This window comes from Crassostrea angulata, chromosome 7 (genome assembly GCF_025612915.1).
Source record: "Crassostrea angulata isolate pt1a10 chromosome 7, ASM2561291v2, whole genome shotgun sequence".
In the NCBI taxonomy this organism is placed as follows: domain Eukaryota; kingdom Metazoa; phylum Mollusca; class Bivalvia; order Ostreida; family Ostreidae; genus Magallana; species Magallana angulata.
In genome coordinates this window covers 8,628,786-8,647,451 of record NC_069117.1, presented here as the reverse complement: position 1 = coordinate 8,647,451, position 18,666 = coordinate 8,628,786, and the positions used below count along the sequence as shown (strand labels likewise).

Below are 18,666 nucleotides of genomic sequence, written 5' to 3'. Positions count from 1 at the left end.
TTTACTGTAAAACGAGAAAATTTGGCGCATACGTATTTTAGCGCAAACGCAAATGCCAGTTTATTAGCGCAATTATATTTTAGCGCATGCATCTTTTCTTTAAAAAAAATACAAAAAATGTTGTTGTTTGATAAACGATCACGCCCAAAATTTAGTTCTGTGTTCACTCAAGCACGTGAACACAACGACTTTGATTTCTATCTCGCATGCACGGTAAACTGTATTGAGAACAATACACTTACTTTTGTGTAAATCGTCAGTAGATAGATATGAAAACTTCATTTATTGGCGATGATGTGTAATTTTTGTTGGTTAACAAATTTGAGTTATCGGACTTTGAATTTAACGTGGATAACACTAGAAGAGTCCCGAAACTAAAAGTGAAATCGAATGCTACATTTACCATGAGTTTCGGTCACCATGAGAGAATCTTTTTCACAGTAATTTTACATTAAAAAAACACAAACATAGGTAGGGTCTTGCTATCTTTGTATCCACTAATCAGAGATCAAAGAAATTATGATCAATCATGTATTCTCAGCGTTAACGATCGCCACGCTTAATCACATTTTCACCTCGAGGCGCTAAATGGAAGTGGCATGGGGAGAAGCCCAATTTTCAAGGTGCTAACGAGAGATATTAAAAAGCAATTAAAACTGAAATAATTAATCCATGTTTAGGCACTTACACCCGATAACCCATACCGTTTACCTGTGTAATTGTTTAAACAAACAGAACCGACATCATCTGATATTTAAATGAACACTTCTATAGAGCCTTAAAAAATGGACTGACGTTATTGTTTTGCAACTTGAAGAAATTTAATACATATGGAAAATTGTTAGCGCACTATTAATTTTAGCGCTCAGAGGCAGTGGCGCCAAAGGCGCTAAAATTTGTAGTGCACCATATTTTCTCGTTTTACAATATATATATATATATATATATATATATATATATATATATATATATATATATATATATATATATATATATATATATATATATGTGTGTGTGTGTGTGTGTGTGTGTGTGTGTGTGTGTGTGTGTGTGTGTGTGTGTGTGTGTGTGTGTGAAAATTTGAACTCCTCATGAGGCCCCAGTATTTGTCCGACTGTAACATTAAGAAACTACATTTTTTTTTGGATGATATTATCAGGTTGGCTGGTTCAGATTACTTAAAAATGCGTTATCATGATTTATCAATAAGCTATTACTATAACAATTTCCAACCATGACCAAAGGGAAATCATTCAGTCAAAACTGCTTGAATGAAATATTCTACGTGAAATCATAAGCATAACTTCATAAGGATATTTTCCTAAAACTAAGGATCACTGATGATCAAAATATAACTATGAATCCTAAAATTGTCTACCGGCAAGTTTAGAGTATATTATGGCAAGATTGTGTATTTGCTAAAGGGAAAATAATCCTGTAGGAATTTCCAAAATTCATATTGGAATCTAGTTTGCTATGAGACATAAATATTAAAAGTTGATCGCTAAATCGTCACAACATGTCTGACATCCGTTTGATGCGCTGTTTTGTTTGGGATTGATAACATTCTGTAGCTATACACCGTAATTTAACTTTAATTGAAAAATAAGGGGTTATCTGGGAAAAGACTGATATTTTAATATTTCCTGAAAATAGAATACAGTTCTTTAAGGTCTTATATCATTGTGAAAACCTTAATTTTTTGAGCGGATTTAAAAAACCATTATGCATTTTTCGTCAAAACCAGTCGGAATTAAAATTTCTATAGGAAATAGTTTTGTTTCGGTAAAAACTTCAATTCATCTTGATGAAAAATGTTTCTCCACTGAATGTCATTTTCTTCTGGAATTTTGATTTTTAAGTTAATTGTCAAACTGTGAGGTGAGGGGAAAACAAAAAAGGCTAAGGAGTAACATTAGATTTAAATTTCTTCAGTATTTTTCAAACTATTGCATACTGTAAATTCCTTATATTACGCAAGTACTTAATTCTGCGATCCCGCTGTTTTGTATCAAATCGCGAGAATATAAAATCGCGAGTGCAAACTATTTTCCTTATTTCTAATTATTAAAATAGCAATTATTCCCCGTTTAACCCTTTACACTAGGTGTTCCGTTTGACGGCTAGTTCCTGTTTTACATACAGAAAAAACTGGTAAAGAAAATAACGTGTGTGAAAGAAGAAACGATAGGATTAGTTTTTTATCGTTATGTATATGTTTTATAGATAAATACATTTTAAAGCCACATTACACAAGGGTATGGCATGAACACTGAAATGTCAGTTGCATCCTTGAATAAAAATATGGGTCTGTAAGATGGCTAAGATTAAATTGAATTTGTTAAAAGTTTATTATTTCAGGGACTTAGATGTTATATTACTTTGTTTTTAAATAAGTAAACAATTGTTTTGAAGCTTTGTCGAGATTTTATTTGCTTCTGATGAATTGATGGATGCAACTCATTAACTAAACATATGTTTGAATAGCAAATACACAGATCAGCAACCACAGTTCTTGAGGCAAGACGTATTAGACGGAATTGCAAGGTATTACCGTATAAGTGCTTTTAAAAGTTTTTAAAGGGTAATAAAGATAAACATGTATCTTTTTTCTAGTTTGCCCTCTACTTTGTGTAAGCATTAAAACTATAATTTACCAAAATATTGATAACTTGTATCAAATTCGTTTTCATCATAGCAATAAAAAAAATGACATAAACCAGCAGCAACAAAAACGGATGAAAGTCAAACCGAAGGAACAGTTGAGGTAATTTATGCTTTATCGTAAAAGAGTGTTTATTTTGAAATATACTTTGAACAAAACATTTTATAATTCCTTCAATTTTTGATCAATTTCATGTCTTGACGCAATTTCATTTAAGGAATAAGGAATCATTCTTTGAGTATCATGAGGTGAAAATTTTGGTCGAGGGGGGGGGGGGGATACGTCCTGAACGAGCATTATCGTTCTATTTATAATAGTTTAACCATTATCTCATTACTGAATAATCAGAATACGGTACACTATCTGGGCACACAAACTTAAATGAAAAACAAAATTTAGTCATGTAGGGCTCATTTAAATTTTATTATTCTAGGTTTTTGTTTAATTGCATTTATGTTTGCATTTAAATGATTTTTACAATCATTATAAAACTTGCGCATTATAGTTTAACGAGCGAAGGAGTGAGTCACGTAAATGTTGATAAGTTACCGCAGCACTGGAAACATCACGCAGGAGAGGAACCTTTCAGGTATATACAGTCTACGTAACCCCCTCCTTCTTCTTACACCCCTCCGGGTCTGACAGGTATCGAGAAGATTTCATATATCATTTAACTTTAGTCTCTTAATATCGACTTTATGAAAATTATTAAACGTTTTTGGGAACCGAAAAAAATGTGTCAGACTGCTTTTGTTCTTTTAAGCTATATCGTGACAAGCTTCTTGTACATATTCACTGATGTTGAAATAATTGATATCTCGTGCATGATGCATTAATATTGACATTAAGTTGTAAAATGATATTAAACAGTCAAGAAATTGCTGATTTATATCGACGTTTTGTGTTACTTATGCTTTCAGTTTGAGAGATGATCTAAAATGGTTCTCCAACCTCCTTGCAGCTTATAAGCAGCAAAAACATCATATTCTGGAATTTCTCTCTAAGTATAGATTAAACTATTCTTAATCAGTAGTTCATTTAATAAAAAAAAATTCAAATCGTCGATAAATTTTGGTATTTTTATGCATATATTTTCATATAGATCAAACTTTGAAGAAGAAACACCTCGTTGTCCAGATGATATGGATGACAAAGCCTTCGATGATTTTGCAAGAGAATGTACAGAAACAACCTTCGAGATACCATCTTCCTGGAATAAAATCACAATGAAACAGTATGCTTATTAGATATTCAGCATATCATGGAAACTTAAACATATATATTTATTCATATATACCGAAACATCCATACATTATAGGTGTTGATGTATTGTAATATATTTTATCACTAAACTTGTAGAAATCTGCATGGTTATATTAAAATGTGTCTAGAAAAGAAATGGACTTTGATAAAACTGGGCCCTGTTCTTGAGGAACACAACAGGTAATGTTTTACAGTGTTTTCTATCAAGACGCCAAAACCCATTCTGAAACTAATAAGATTTCATATCAAAGTATGTAAAGTGACTTACTGTGTATATAATGACTCTTATAATTTGTGTCATGAAGTATTTAGTTTATTTAACTCAATCAAATATACGATATTACCAAAGAGTTAAATTTGACAATTTAGTTTTTATACAGTAACACGAAGCCCATTTAGGACCTATCAAAAAATATTTTTGAATTTGATATAACAAATTCTTGAATTTGTTAAAACGAATTTAAATCGTTATAACGAATTGTTGAATCCGTTATAACGAATTAAATTTGTTTTAACCAATTTTAGGAATTCGTTATAACGAATTTAATCTGTCATAACAAATTCGCTGAATTTGTTATTTCAAATTTTTAAATCTGTTTTAACAAATTAAATTTGAAATAACGAATTCTTGAATTCGTTATTTCAAGTTTTAATTCGTAATTTCGTTTTTTTTAAATCGGTTATAACATATATTCACCCAATTTGTAATAACAAATTTCATGTTTTCGGGAACAAAATAAACGGGGCGGACTTCATTTGTACCATATCGGTGTACGACGAAACGGCGAAGTGGTAAATGAAGTAAACTGGCGTAAGAACAAAAGTAGAGGAACATATTGTCACAGCTGTTGCTGTAACTATGGTTAAAGATGTAACAATTCCAAAAGACACCTTACTTTATCGGCTTTGCTAGATTTCCTACATAGATAGAAACAAAATATTTAAGAACTGCTATATATGAAGCAACGCATTTTCACCAAAAATATTGTGCAGTATATACAGATATATGGGTTTCTGCGCAAAATTCCAAAAAATTGTTTAGTCAATGCTATGAATTATTGAGCATGGTAAATTTATAAAAGGGTAAATGCAGTCCAGCCAATGTCGAACCTATGTCATAGCATTTATTTACCAGAATTTAATGCAAAAACCGCATCGAAATCGATGCAAAAATAATGGAGTTACGCCTCTTCAAAGTGCATATTTTTACCTCTTTTAGAAATCTAACCAAGAGAAAATGAAATTAGGCGATAACAAGGCTTCAGTGACGTCACAAGGTCAACACTAGGGAAATTTCCTTACAAAGCTTTACAAAATATATTCAATTTTACAGCAAAAATGATTGATATAGGTCTGATGTTTTGACGTATCTAGTTATTTTAAGTATTGTAAATTTAGAAAGTTGTATCCGTAATTATTTTGTTACAGTCAGATTTCTTTTTAAACAATTTTAAAATTTTCTATTCTAATTGCCTTTTACCGATGAATAGGATATCTTTAAACGCTTGCATGGGCAGATTTATGTTCATTATTCATATTTGTTTTGGTCGGAGCGTGTTCAAATCCAATAAAGCTTGAAGGGAGTTATGATAGATTTGATATGCACGCTCCGACCGAAATTATCACCTCATAATATTCAAAGAATGGTGCTTTTTTGCTTTTAATTATATTATTTCCAATTTCTACACTTCAAAACAACATTTCAAAACCACTGGGTTTTTTTTTCATGCATAGCACATGTTATGTATTATTGCAGCAAATACCGTTTTTCGGTTATGCTGTAGGACACGCTTATTTTGTGTCGCTCATTCTTTATGAAATAATAGGGCCATAGGTTTCAAAATTGATTTGTAATGTTATCACAGTAAAGGACACTTGAAAAATATAAATATGATATTTTATATGACATAGCCAGGCATTATAACCAGAGAGTGCGCATGCGTGAACCAACTTTCCATCGGGATTGGTAAACGTTTGGGAGGAAATTCGATAGCTTCTTGGTGAAACTTCGAACTGATGATAGGTGCCAAAAAACAAAAAAACCGCAACTATTATATCATATAGTCATTAAAAGTGATATGAATGTTATGTATCTTTGGTTTACACTAAAAAAAGTTAATTAAATATTTGCGAGGACAATAAAGGCAATGTTACAGGAAAACAATAGACACGTAGCTTCAAACGAGTGGGTAGGTGGGGGAGGCAGGGAGAGGCCTGTCCCCATGCAGTCCCCCCCCCCCTTTCCTAGCTTTTTCGGAGCATGTAAAAAACTGAAAGTGACTGGGAAAAATTAACAGTGAAGTTTAAGTTTGAGGTAAACTTAGCATTTCTATAGCTACCCCAAGGTGTACGAATTTCGAATTTTTTAAAGACTTTTTTTTTGCATGTCAAGAATTGTTTGGCGATTCTCCCATCCCACCCCCCTCTTTTCACTTGTTACGATGGCACCTGCCTGAACAAAATATCACGGTTTCCTTACATATACAATGTACTAGTAAAAAAGAATTGAGTTTATATATAAACCAATTTTACTGTATCTCATACAATATACCATTCACCAGGTTTTATAAACACTTATGCTTAAATTCAATATAAAAAAATTCAAGGTTAGGAGGAGAGGGATAATTTGTTTTTCTTTCTTTTTTTTCAAGGGGGGTGTTATTGGGGAGGGTTAGGGGTGGTCAGAACACCGACTCCATGTAGCTCTATCCATAACCCCTCACCAAGGTATGTGTGTCCATCACCAGGGTCTGTATACCCATCACCAGGGTCAGAGTACATATTACCAGGGTCAGAGTAAGTACTACCAGAGTCGGTGTACGTATCAACAGGGTCTGTATACGCATACATGTAACCAGATTCAGTATACCCATCACCAGTACACCAGGGTCTCAATACTTATCCCAAGGGTCAATGTATCTTTGTGATCATCACAAGGGTCTGATTACCCATAGCCAGAAATCCACGTACCATCACCAGGGTCTCAATGCCTATCACCAGGGTGTGTATACTAGGATTATAGGGCCAGAGTGCACGTCACTAGCGTCTGTATACCCATATCAAGAATAAGTATACCCAGTTTACCTATAACCAAGGTTATTGTACCCAATTACAAGAGTGTGTACATGTATACGCGTAACCAGAGCCAGTATACCCATCACCTGGGTTTCAATACCTATAACAATATAGGTTTTGAGACCCTGGTAATGGGCAGACCCTGGTGATACGAACACTGACCTTGGTGATATGCATTAAGACCCTGATGATGGGTTCTAATGACTTGGTGATGGGCACACTGACCCTGGTAATAGATATAGACATCCTGATAATCGTAATATTGACCCAGGTTATGGGTATACAGACCCTGGTGATACGAACACTGACCCTAGTGATACATACACTGACCCTGATGATACGTACACTGACTCAGGCTTTTTGTATGCAGACCCAGATGATGGGCACGCAGACCCTGGTGATAGGTACACTGACCCTGGTAATAGATATAGACATCCTGATAATCGTAATACTGACCCAGGTTATGGGTATACAGACCCTGGTGATACGAACACAGACCCTAGTGATACATACACTATGCTATTAAAACATTTAAAAATCCTAATCGGTGGGGGTATCGGGAAAGGCGTACCTTTAACTTCATTTCTACAGTTTATTTGCTCCCTTTCATTTCAGTTTTTACCTGGTCCAAAAAACATTAGGGGGGACTCCTTGTTAATTCACCTTTTATATGTTAATTTAAGAAAAATGTTTGCTGCGAGAAAGCTTGTGCTGAAGGGGGTAGTTTAGCTCGTCCCCCTGCCCCTACTCCACTCCAATCCCCCTCCCCTGTTGTTTTCCTGTAACATTGTTCTTTTTTGTTCTCTCAAATACTAATATTTATACAACATTTTGGTGTAAATCTAATCTACACAACATTCCTATCTCTTTTAATGAACATTTATAATGTTAATTTCAAATTTTCCTTTACGTTTTTAAATTGCGCAAATATCAGTTCAAAGTTCCTCCAAAGAACTTTCGAATTCCCTCCCAAACGTTTACCGAAAATTCGGTACACGCATGCGTACATCATGGTTATAGTGCCTGGTTGTACTATATAAAATCTAAGAACTGATGGGAGTTGATTTTATCGATTATTATTTATTTTAAAATCAATGATATGTTATTTTGCATGGAAAGTACTTTCCTATATGTATTTGAATTATGCACATTTTTAATAATATAATTCTTTCACAGGAATTTCGTGAAAACCCAATATGAATCATGTTGTATAATATTCAAAGATCTATTCTACCAAACTACGTATCAGTAATCGGAATAGTTATGAGAAATTGTATGGATCCAAGCAAAACTGATCTCCAGTCTCGTTCAACCAGACTCTCAGCTGTATCCGTTAATCACCGACAAGCAAGAGAGACTCTCTGCTTGTCGGAGATTTACGGAGACAGCCGAGCGTCTGGTTGAACGAGCTCTGGCGTAGGAATATATAAAATGTACGACTTCAAAAATTATCTAAATTGTTCGTACCATTAAAAATATAACTATCTACATGGTATCTATAAATAAGTTTCCTTGAAAACAATGCTTAAGAACTCGAGCTCGTTACATCGTATTTATCGATTAGAACTAAATGTTGTCAGCAATGTTGATTTGTACTTAGATCCAAACACTGTTTCACTTTCGGTTTGCCTGAGTAACTGCATACATGTAGGAGAGTTGATTAAAACCAACTCCCAAAAATAGCCTATTCTATACATCGTTCTGGTGGAAGGTTGGTTCACGCATGCGCACATCCTGGTTATAATGCCTAGCTACATCATATAAAATATTATATTTATATTTTTAAGTGTCCTTTACTGTGATAACCCTATGGTGGCATAGATCTGCCTCCGCTTGTCAGACAATTATATTAACTTCTTATATGATACATGTAATGTCGACTTGTCAGATATTTATGTCAACTTGTCAGATCTTTATATTGACTTGTCAGAAAATAACCATAGTGACTAGAAACTCAATATTTTGTTGTCAAAGCCTGTTAGTGCCACAAACTGCCTATAGTTGTCATCAAAATATCATATAAGTCGACATAAATATCTCAAAAGTTTACATAATCATCTGACAAGTCGACATAAAGATCTGACAAGTTAACATAATTATCTGACAGACAAAAATAATATGGCCACTAGTTTAAAGAAAATTATCATTCATAGTGTAAGTCGACTTGTCAGATAGTGATGTTGTCTTGTCAGATGTTTTGTCGTCCTGTCAAATAATTATGTTGACTTGTCAGATAATTATGTCGACTTAAACATGATTATGTCGACTTGTCAGATCCTTATGTCGACTTGTCAGAAAATATTTTTTCAAATGGATGGCACAAATTGGGTATGGAAAGGTATGGTGGCATACATCTGCCACCACTTGTCAGATAATTATGTTGACTTGTCAGATCTTAATGTCGACTTCTCAGATAATTATGTGAACTTGTCAGTTCTTTAAGTCGACTTGTCACTTATCCACGTGTTTAAAAATTTAACACTACAACCTTTCCACGCCCAATTTGTGCCATCAAGTTGTAATAATAATTTCTGACAAGTCGACATAAGGATCTTTTAAGTCGACATAATTATTTGACAATTCGACATAATTATCTGACAAGTCCACATAATTATTTGACAATACGACATAACATCTGACAAGTCAACATCATTATCTGACTAGTCGACTTATAATATGAATGATAATTTTCTTTAAACTAGTGGCCATAATATTTTTTTCTGTCAGATAATTATGTTAACTTGTCAGATCTTTATGTCGGCTTGTCAAATAATTATGTTAACTTGTCAGATCTTTATGTCGACTTGTCAGATATTATGATGCCAAGTAAATGGCAGTTAGTGGCACTTACAAGCTTTAACATCAAAATATTGATTTTCTAGTCAATATGGTTATTTTCTAACATGTCAACATAAAGATATGAGAAGTTGACATTAATATCTGACAAGTCGACATAATCATCTGACAAGTCGACATAATTCTTAAACACGTGAATAAGTGACAAGTCGACTTAAAGAACTGACAAGTGAACATAATTTTCTGACAAGTCGACATCAAGATCTGACAAGTCGACGTAATTATCTGACAAGTGGTGGCAGAACTATGCCACCATATAACCCAGCCCAATAATTTCATAAAAAACGAGCGACACAAAATGGGTGTGTCATACAACATACATGTAACCGAAAAACAGTATTGGCTGCGCTGCGTAATAATACATAGCATGTGTTATTCTTTAAAAAAACCCAGTGGTTTTAGAATGTTGTTTTAAAGTGTAGAAATTGGAAATAATATAAATATAAGTATTAAAGTAATAAGGAATCATTCTTTGAATATTATGAGTTGATAATTTCGGTCAGATCTATCATAAATCCCGTCGAGCTTTATTTGATTTGAACACGTCCCGGCCAAAATCACCTGAGACTAGTAATAGTAAAAGAATGATTCCTTATTCTTATATCAATTTTATTCCAGACCGGTATTTTTTTAAGTATGGCGTAATCTCACGGTTTGGTGATGAAATAAGATGCAGATATATGTTAATAAATCAGCATGCTCATTGATTGATAGCATTAACTAAACAAATGTTTGGAATTTTGCACAGAAACCCGTCGAAACAAATCTGTATATATTGTATTTTGGGTGAAACTGCATTGCTACATATAGTTCTTAAATATTTTGTTTCTATTTTATGTAGGAATTCTAGCAAAGCTGATATAGTAAGGTGTCTTTTGGAATTGTTACATCTGTTACCATGGTTACATTTACTTTATTTAATACCATTTCGCCGTTTAACGCCGATCAATTGATCGGCGCATTTCGTCGTACGCCGAAATGGGACAAATGAAGTCTGCCCCGTTTAATTTGTTCCCTAAAACATGAAATTTGTTACCACGAATTGGCTGAAAATATGTTATGACCGAGTTTAAAAAACCGATATTACGAATTAAAACTTTGAAATAACGAATTCAAGTTATTTCAAATTTAATTTGTTATAACGAATTCAAGAAATCTCTTGTAGATGTAATTTTTTGTATCCTTAACTAATGAAAAATCCTGTATGGCTTTTATTGATTAAACAACATGAATTAAATTGTTGTTGTACAATGCATTTGATCAACGATCACTTGTATTTTTTCAACACCATTATTTTGCGAAAAACAAACTTCTATGTTAGACAATAAATTCTGTTAGCTATTTCAATGCCAAAATGTACAACTATTAGAAGGAAAGAAAACATATTAAATTTTAAAATCCTCAGTAGGAAAGAGCAAATATTTTAGTTTAAATTCCTCATATTCTCAAAAGAATGGACATCCATTCGAATATGCTACAAATATTTTGCCAGAAACAAAATATGTCTTATTCCTTAGACCACTACAAATATAGTCATTGTTCTTCATATTTCATTTGCAGATTGAAATTGGAGGTGCAGAATCTTACAGAAAAAAATATAGAACTCCAAACGTAATGAGAAATTAATTTTACAATTTTTTCCTCCTAATTTTCTTTAACTCTCATATAAATACCTATTCACTTATTATTACTCTTGCTTAAACTAACCTAACCTAACTAACAGTTTCGAGTTAGTGCCTCTATTTTACGTATTTGGTTAATGAACTATTTGTTTTGCTTTTTAAGATTGCGGGCAAAGGAACAAGAAGACACTAAACGTCAAAAGAAAATTAGTATTAAAGATTTGAAACGCGTTAATGATGAGATAGAACAAGAAAGAGAAAAAGTCCGATACCTCCAGCAGCAACTCCGACCTATGAAAGAAGAGAAAGAGAACCTCTTAACTCGGTATATTTGCAAAAAAATTTAGTATAAGATATAAATGTAATATATTAAACTTCAATTACAAGATATTGACACAGATATGAACATATGTACGTAAGCCCATTTAGGACCTATCAAAAATATTTTTGAATTTGATTTAATGAATTCTTGAATTTGTTAAAACGAATTTAAATCGTTATAACGAATTGTTGAATCCGTTATAAAGAATTAAATTTGTTATAACAAATTTTATGAATTTAGGAATATAACGAATTTAATCTATTATAACAAATTCGCTGAATTCGTTATTTCAAATTTTGAAATCTATTTTAACAAATTAAATTTGAAATAACGAATTCTTGAATTCGTCATTTCAAAGTTTTAATTCGTAATTTCGTTTTTTAAAAAATCGGTTATAACATATTTTCATCCAATTTGTGGTAACAAATTTCATGTTTTGGGAAACAAATTAAACGAGGCGGACTTCATTTGTCCCATATCAGAATGACGAAATGTGCCGATCAATTGATCGGCGTTAAACGGCGAAGTGGTAAATGAAGCAAACTGGCGTAAAAACAAAAGTGGAGGAATATATTGTCACAGCTGTTGCTGTAACCATGGTAACAGATGTAACAATTCCAAAAGACACCTTACTTGATCGGCTTTTCTAGAATTCCTTCATAGATAGAAACAAAATATTTAAGAACTGTTATATATGTAGCTATGCAATTTAACCAAAAACACAATATATACAGACTTGTTTCGACGGGTTTCTGCGCAAAATTTCAAAAATTTGTTTAATTAATGCTATCAATCCATGAGCATGCTGATTTATTAACATATATCTGCATTTGCATCTCATTTCATCACCAAACACAGGGCGAAAAACCATCTTTAAGCAAGTCCTTAAAGGTGGCTTAAAGGTGACTTAAAGGAGCTTAAAGGCTATACAACCTTTAAGCCGCCTTTAAGTCACCTTTAAGCAAGTGCTTATAGGTCCTTAATGTCCAAACTTCTTTAAGCTATCTTTAAGCCACCTTTAGGCCACCTTTAAGCATCTTTAAGTGGCATTTACGCTCTCTTTACACTGCCTTTACACTGTCTTTAAGTGGCCTTTAAGTCAATATTGATCAAGCTGAACAATAAAAACATATATTAAATGCAAAAGCTCTTTTATAGAGATGGGAGGGGGTCATCCGAGTGATAATATAATTTCCAAGGAGGGGGGGGGCGGGTGTTCCAGGCGGTTTTAATCGTCGCTCCATTAAACACAGATCGCTATCATCAGCACCGCTCTGATGGACACAGATTGCCGTTATAAAATTCTTTATAATTTTTTGGGGGTTTCAAAATTATTGTAGGTATGAGCGCAGTCTCTGTATCTTAATATGTGCATAAAACTAAATAAAGTATGTTTGTTTCCTATTATAAATTAATCCGTGAAAAAAATCTCTCTCTCTCTCTCTCTCTCTCTCTCTCTCTCTCTCTCTCTCTCTCTCTCTCAGTTCATCCGGTTATTAAACAAAATAAAGATAATGAACCAAAAATGCATGATTTAATTTGTTAATCGGTTGAAGGTTTGTATTTTTTTTTCAATTTTCATTATTTCTAACTCTAGATCTGCTAGATACATGTTAAAGATGAAAAGACTCTCAACTGCCTTTGTTATATCGGGCAGGATATTACTGCTTTGTTTGTCTAGACATAGTATTGTTCGTTTGTGTATATCTAATTAGAGTCTTTTGTTTGTCCAACTTAAGAAAACCCCTGGAACTAACACAGAATATACAAGATATACACAGCAGTTGTGTCGTGTGCCCAGGTGCATGTTTGTGTATATCTAATTAAAGTCTATTGTTTGTCCAACTTAAGAAAACCCCTGGAACTAACACAGAATATACAAGATATACACAACAGGTGTGTCGTGTGCCCAGGTGCACGTCAGGGTTTCTAAAGGCGTTGAATCTTAGTATGTACGAGTATACGATAAGTCTAGTGAATAAAAGTTAATTTACATTTGTAATTCATTTTCAAAGTATTATTTCCTAGCTCTGGGTTTCAAAGATGTTATGTCTACAAATTAACGATACATACATGTATGTAAGAGTAAAATCTTGAGGCTAATTAATTAATGTACCGGTGATCATAAATAGGGGTTGATTATTTAAATATATGTAGAAGGGTAAATGTGTCAAATATACCCGGCCTGGCACATCATACAATTGTATGTACAAGTCATTTGCAATTGCCACATGCAGTAAATACATCACCGGTAATTGGTAATTTTGTTTGTTATAGAATTGATAGTTTAAAAATCATGTACATGAACATACAATTACATGTAAATATTTAAACATATTGGAACGGCGCCGCGATCATGAAAACCGGAAAATTGCGGGAAATTAAACAAATACCCTAATAGTATCAATGCATTTAATAAAAGAAATGATTTCATTTTCTTTCTTACATTTTTATAGCTATAAATTAGATGAACGTATATCTACTCGGTTTAAATTTATTAACTAAGAAAGCCTACTATAGTGAACCTAACGGTTTCCATTTAGGTATAATATATTTTTGTTCACTGAAGACCAAGTTCCGTATTTCATTCTAAATACATGCATGCATGTAATTTATAAATTAGATATAATTGATTGTTACAAACTGAATGGTTTATCAAAATCTTTTCAAGTAAACACATTCAATACAGTGATTCAATATCCACTGATATATAGGATATAAAAACGCCCATATATATGTAAGTTGCCGTGGCGCAGAGGATGTGTGGTGATGCTAGTAAACTAAGGGTCCCGGGTTCAATTCTCGCCGTGGCCGGTTTTATTTGTGTTTTTTTTTTCCATTTTTCTTTCTAGAACAAAAACCGTGTTAATACCTTTTCTTTCATAAAGTTAATACATTTTGTTGGAAATTAAGCACAATATTGAATTAATTTTTTTTAATGGCTTAAAGGTGGCTTAAAGGTAGCTTAAAGGTGGCTTAAAGGTGGCTTAAAGAAGTTTGGACATTAAGGACCTATAAGTTGTCCTTAAAGGTGGCTTAAAGGTGGCTTAAAGATAGTCTTTAAGCTGCCTTTAAGCCATCTTTACGCTTTCTTTAAGCCACCTTTAAGCAATACTTATAGCTTAAAGGTAGCTTAAAGGTGGCTTAAAGATCGTCTTTAAGCTACCTTTAAACACCTTTAAGCTATCTTTAAGGAGGACTTAAAGATGGTCATTCATCCTGTGAAACCGTGAGATTACACCATAGTGAATCATTCTTTTACTATTACTAGTCTCAGGTGATTTTTGCCGGGGCGTGTTCAAATCCAATACAGCTCGAATGGTTTTATGATAGATTTGGACACGCTCTGACCAAAATTATCAACTCATAATATTCAAAGAATGATTCCTTATGACTTCAATACTAATATTTATACTATTTCAAATTTCTACACTTTAAAACAACATTCTCAAACCATTTTTTTTAATGCATAACACATGCTATGTATTATTACGCAGCGCAGCCAATACTGGTTTTTTTTGTTACGCTGTAAAGGACACTTAAAAATATAAACATAACATTTTATATGACGTAGCCAGGCATTATAACCAGGACGTGCGTATGCGTGAACCACCTTTCCATCAGAACGATGCATAGAATAGGTTATTTTTTATATCGCATAGCCCTCTAACTCCGTCACTTTCGGGAAATTCCTCGCCTTTTGAAATCAAGTGCGATTATGACGTCATTTTTTGCATGTCAAAAATCTTCAATCAAATGATGACAATTTACAACGGTTAAATTTAAGAATGTGTTCAAACTTAACAAAAGTACACCTTGTTCGTTTTATGCAACAATAATTGCGTAAAATCAGCTAACACTTTTTCACGGGTGCACTAAAATAACGATATTTCTGACATGCAGGCCCATTTAATTATGGTCAGTCATTTTCAGAGAGGTCAAGATGAAACATTTCACATGTAATTAATTTTTTATTAAGGTTGTAATACATTTTTTCCAGTCCGCGATAGCGTTTATGCACTACACTTGATGATAACGTCAAATCGATCATGTCGTAATTTTTGCCTTATATAGGGTTACAGATATACAGTAAGGTGTGTCGGTATATAGAACATGCCACATTTATTAAAAATGCAATAAATGAATAATATAATCATTAATATATTCATTATTTGATAAGATATATTTAAAATATGTAAGGACATAAATTAAACGGCATCCATACACTCTAAAAAGCTCATTGTGATTGTTGTTACAATGACCATTTTTTATTCTGTCGATCATTTCACTTTGATGAAATTAAATACAATTTAAATAGTATACACAGATGTAACTTATTATAACTTGTCCTAGATACAAGTTGAGTTTAAATTAAATTGTTAATGTGTCTTCTATACCTGGCGTATCATAGATCATGTGGGTGACGGAGTTCATTAGTTATGATAGCACGTGTGATAAACGTCGTATATCAGAGGGCTTTTTTGAAAAATAATAAAAATATTTTTGTTAAAAATTTTATAAATTATAACTTTTCAGGTTATATTTAGTGATTGAAAATGATAAAAACCGGAAAAATTAATTTACAGAGAGTCGCGGAATGTTTTCTGCTTATGATGACGGAGTTTTGGTACTCGGGGATACATATAACCAGGCAATATAACCAGGATGTGCGCATGCTCGTACCAATTTTTTTTTGGTAAACGTTTGGGAGAAAATTCGAAAGCTGTTTAGAGGAACTTCGAACTGATATTTGCGCAATTTTAAAAAGGATAGAGAAATTCTATTTTTACATTATAAATGTTCATAAAAGTTAGATTTACACCAAATGTTCAATAAATATTAGTATTTCAGAGAACAAAAAAGAGCAATGTTACAGGAAAACAACAGGCACTTAGCATTGGAGTGGGGGAGGGGGTGGAGTGGAGCAGGGGCAGGGGAACGACACTACCCCCCCCCCCCTCACCACACATTTTTCTTAAATTGACATATAAAAGGTGAATAAAGAAAGAGGTCCCCCCAATGTTTTTGGGGCCAGGTAAAAACTGAAATGAAAGGAAGGAAATAAATTGTAAAATTGAAGTTAAAGGTTCACCAAACCCCCTACCCCAACGGATTAGGATTTTTAAATGTTTTAATAGCAGAGTGTATGTATCACCAAGGTCAGTGTTCGTATCACCAGGGTCTGCCCATTACCTATAACCTGGGTTAGTATTATGATTATAAATATGTCTGTATCTATTAACAGGGTCAGTGTACGTATCACCAGTGTCTGTGTGCCCATCACTTGGGTCTGCATACAAATAACCTGGGTCAGTGTACGTATCATCAGGGTCAGTGTATGTATCACCAGGGTCAGTGTTCGAAGGAAAATACTGACTTTGGTTACGCGTATACATGTGCAGACACTTGTAATTGGGTACACTAGCATTGGTTATAGGTAAACTGACCCTGGTGATGGGTAAACTGATTCTGGATATGGTTATACAGACGCTAGTGATGTGCACTCTGACCCTTTTAATAAATACTAGTACACAGACCCCGGTGATAGGCATATGGACCCTGGTGAAACGTACACTGACCCTGGTGATAGGCATTGAGACCCTGGTGATGGTTACGTTGATTTAATTTCTGGCTATGGGTAAACAGACCCTGGTGATGAGCACAAAAACACATTAACCCTCAGGAAAAGTATTGATACCCTGGTGTCCTGGTGATGGGTATACTTCATCCTGTTATGTGTATACAGACGCTGGTGATACGTACACCGACTCTGGTAATACGTACTCTGACCCTTGTGATGGGTATACATACCCTGCTGATGGGCACACAGATCGACCTTGGTGAGGGGCATGGAAAGAGCTACATGGAGTCGGTGTTTTGACCACCCCTACCCTCCCCAATAACCCCTGAAAAGAAAAAAAAACAAAATAAATTATCCCTGTCCTCCTAACCTTGGATTTTTCATATTAAATCTAAGCGTAGGTGTTTGTATGAGATACAGTAATATTGGTTTATATATAAACCCAAATCTTTTTTACTGGTACATGTTAATGTAAGGAAACCGTGATATTTTGTTAAGACAGGTGGCATCGTAAAAAAAAGAAAAGAGGGGTGCAGTGGGAGAATCGCCAACAATTCTTGACTTGCAAAAAAAGAATGTTTTTCAACAATTTGAAAATTGAACACTGTGGGGGTAGCTATAGAAAAGCTAAATTTGCCTCAAACTTCAATTTCACTGTTTATTTCCTCCCAGTAAATCTCAATTTTTGACTTCCAAAAAAAAGAATGTTTTTCAACAATTCGAAAATTGAACACTGTGGGGGTAGCTATAGAAAAGCTAAGTTTACCTCAAACTTAAATATCACTGTTTATTCCCTCCCAGTCAATTTTAATTTTTACATGCTCCGAAAATGCTAGGAAAGGGGGAGGGCAACTGCATGGGGACAGGTCCCTTCCTGCCACCCTTACCCACCCACCCGTTTGAAGCTACGTGTCTATTGTTTTCCTGTAACATTGCCTTTATTGTTCTCGCAAATATTTAATTAACTTTAATTTAGTGTAAACCAAAGGTACATAACATGCCTATCACTTTTAATGACTATATGATATACAAATTGCGATTTTGTTTGTTTTTTGGTGGGTTTTTTTTTTGGCACCTATAAATCATCAGTTCGAAGTTCCTCCGAGAAGCTATCGAATTTCCTCCCAAACGTTTACCAATCCCGATGAAAAGTTGGTTTTCGCATGCGCACATCCTGGTTTTAATGGATGGCTATGTCATAAAATATCATATCTATATTTTTTAAGTGTCCTTTACTGTGATAAACATTACAAATCAGTTTTGAAAACTATAGCCCAATAAT

The 18,666-nt window shown here is 33.6% G+C and overlaps 1 protein-coding gene across 2 annotated transcripts in view; it reads left to right on the top strand.

The window, feature by feature from the left end:
- LOC128192810 (uncharacterized) overlaps positions 1-18,666 on the top strand; it is a 34,398-nt gene that overhangs the window by 3,784 nt on the left and 11,948 nt on the right. Inside the window, exons 2-9 of one of the 2 annotated variants that reach the window (XM_052865792.1) lie at positions 2,488-2,547; positions 2,699-2,767; positions 3,171-3,254; positions 3,586-3,669; positions 3,768-3,899; positions 4,025-4,108; positions 11,420-11,470; positions 11,645-11,806. In XM_052865792.1, coding sequence (XP_052721752.1) covers positions 2,488-2,547; positions 2,699-2,767; positions 3,171-3,254; positions 3,586-3,669; positions 3,768-3,899; positions 4,025-4,108; positions 11,420-11,470; positions 11,645-11,806 — 726 coding nt within the window. The remainder of the gene's footprint in view (positions 1-2,487; positions 2,548-2,698; positions 2,768-3,170; positions 3,255-3,585; positions 3,670-3,767; positions 3,900-4,024; positions 4,109-11,419; positions 11,471-11,644; positions 11,807-18,666) is intronic. The other variant, XM_052865793.1, reaches the window with a different exon arrangement.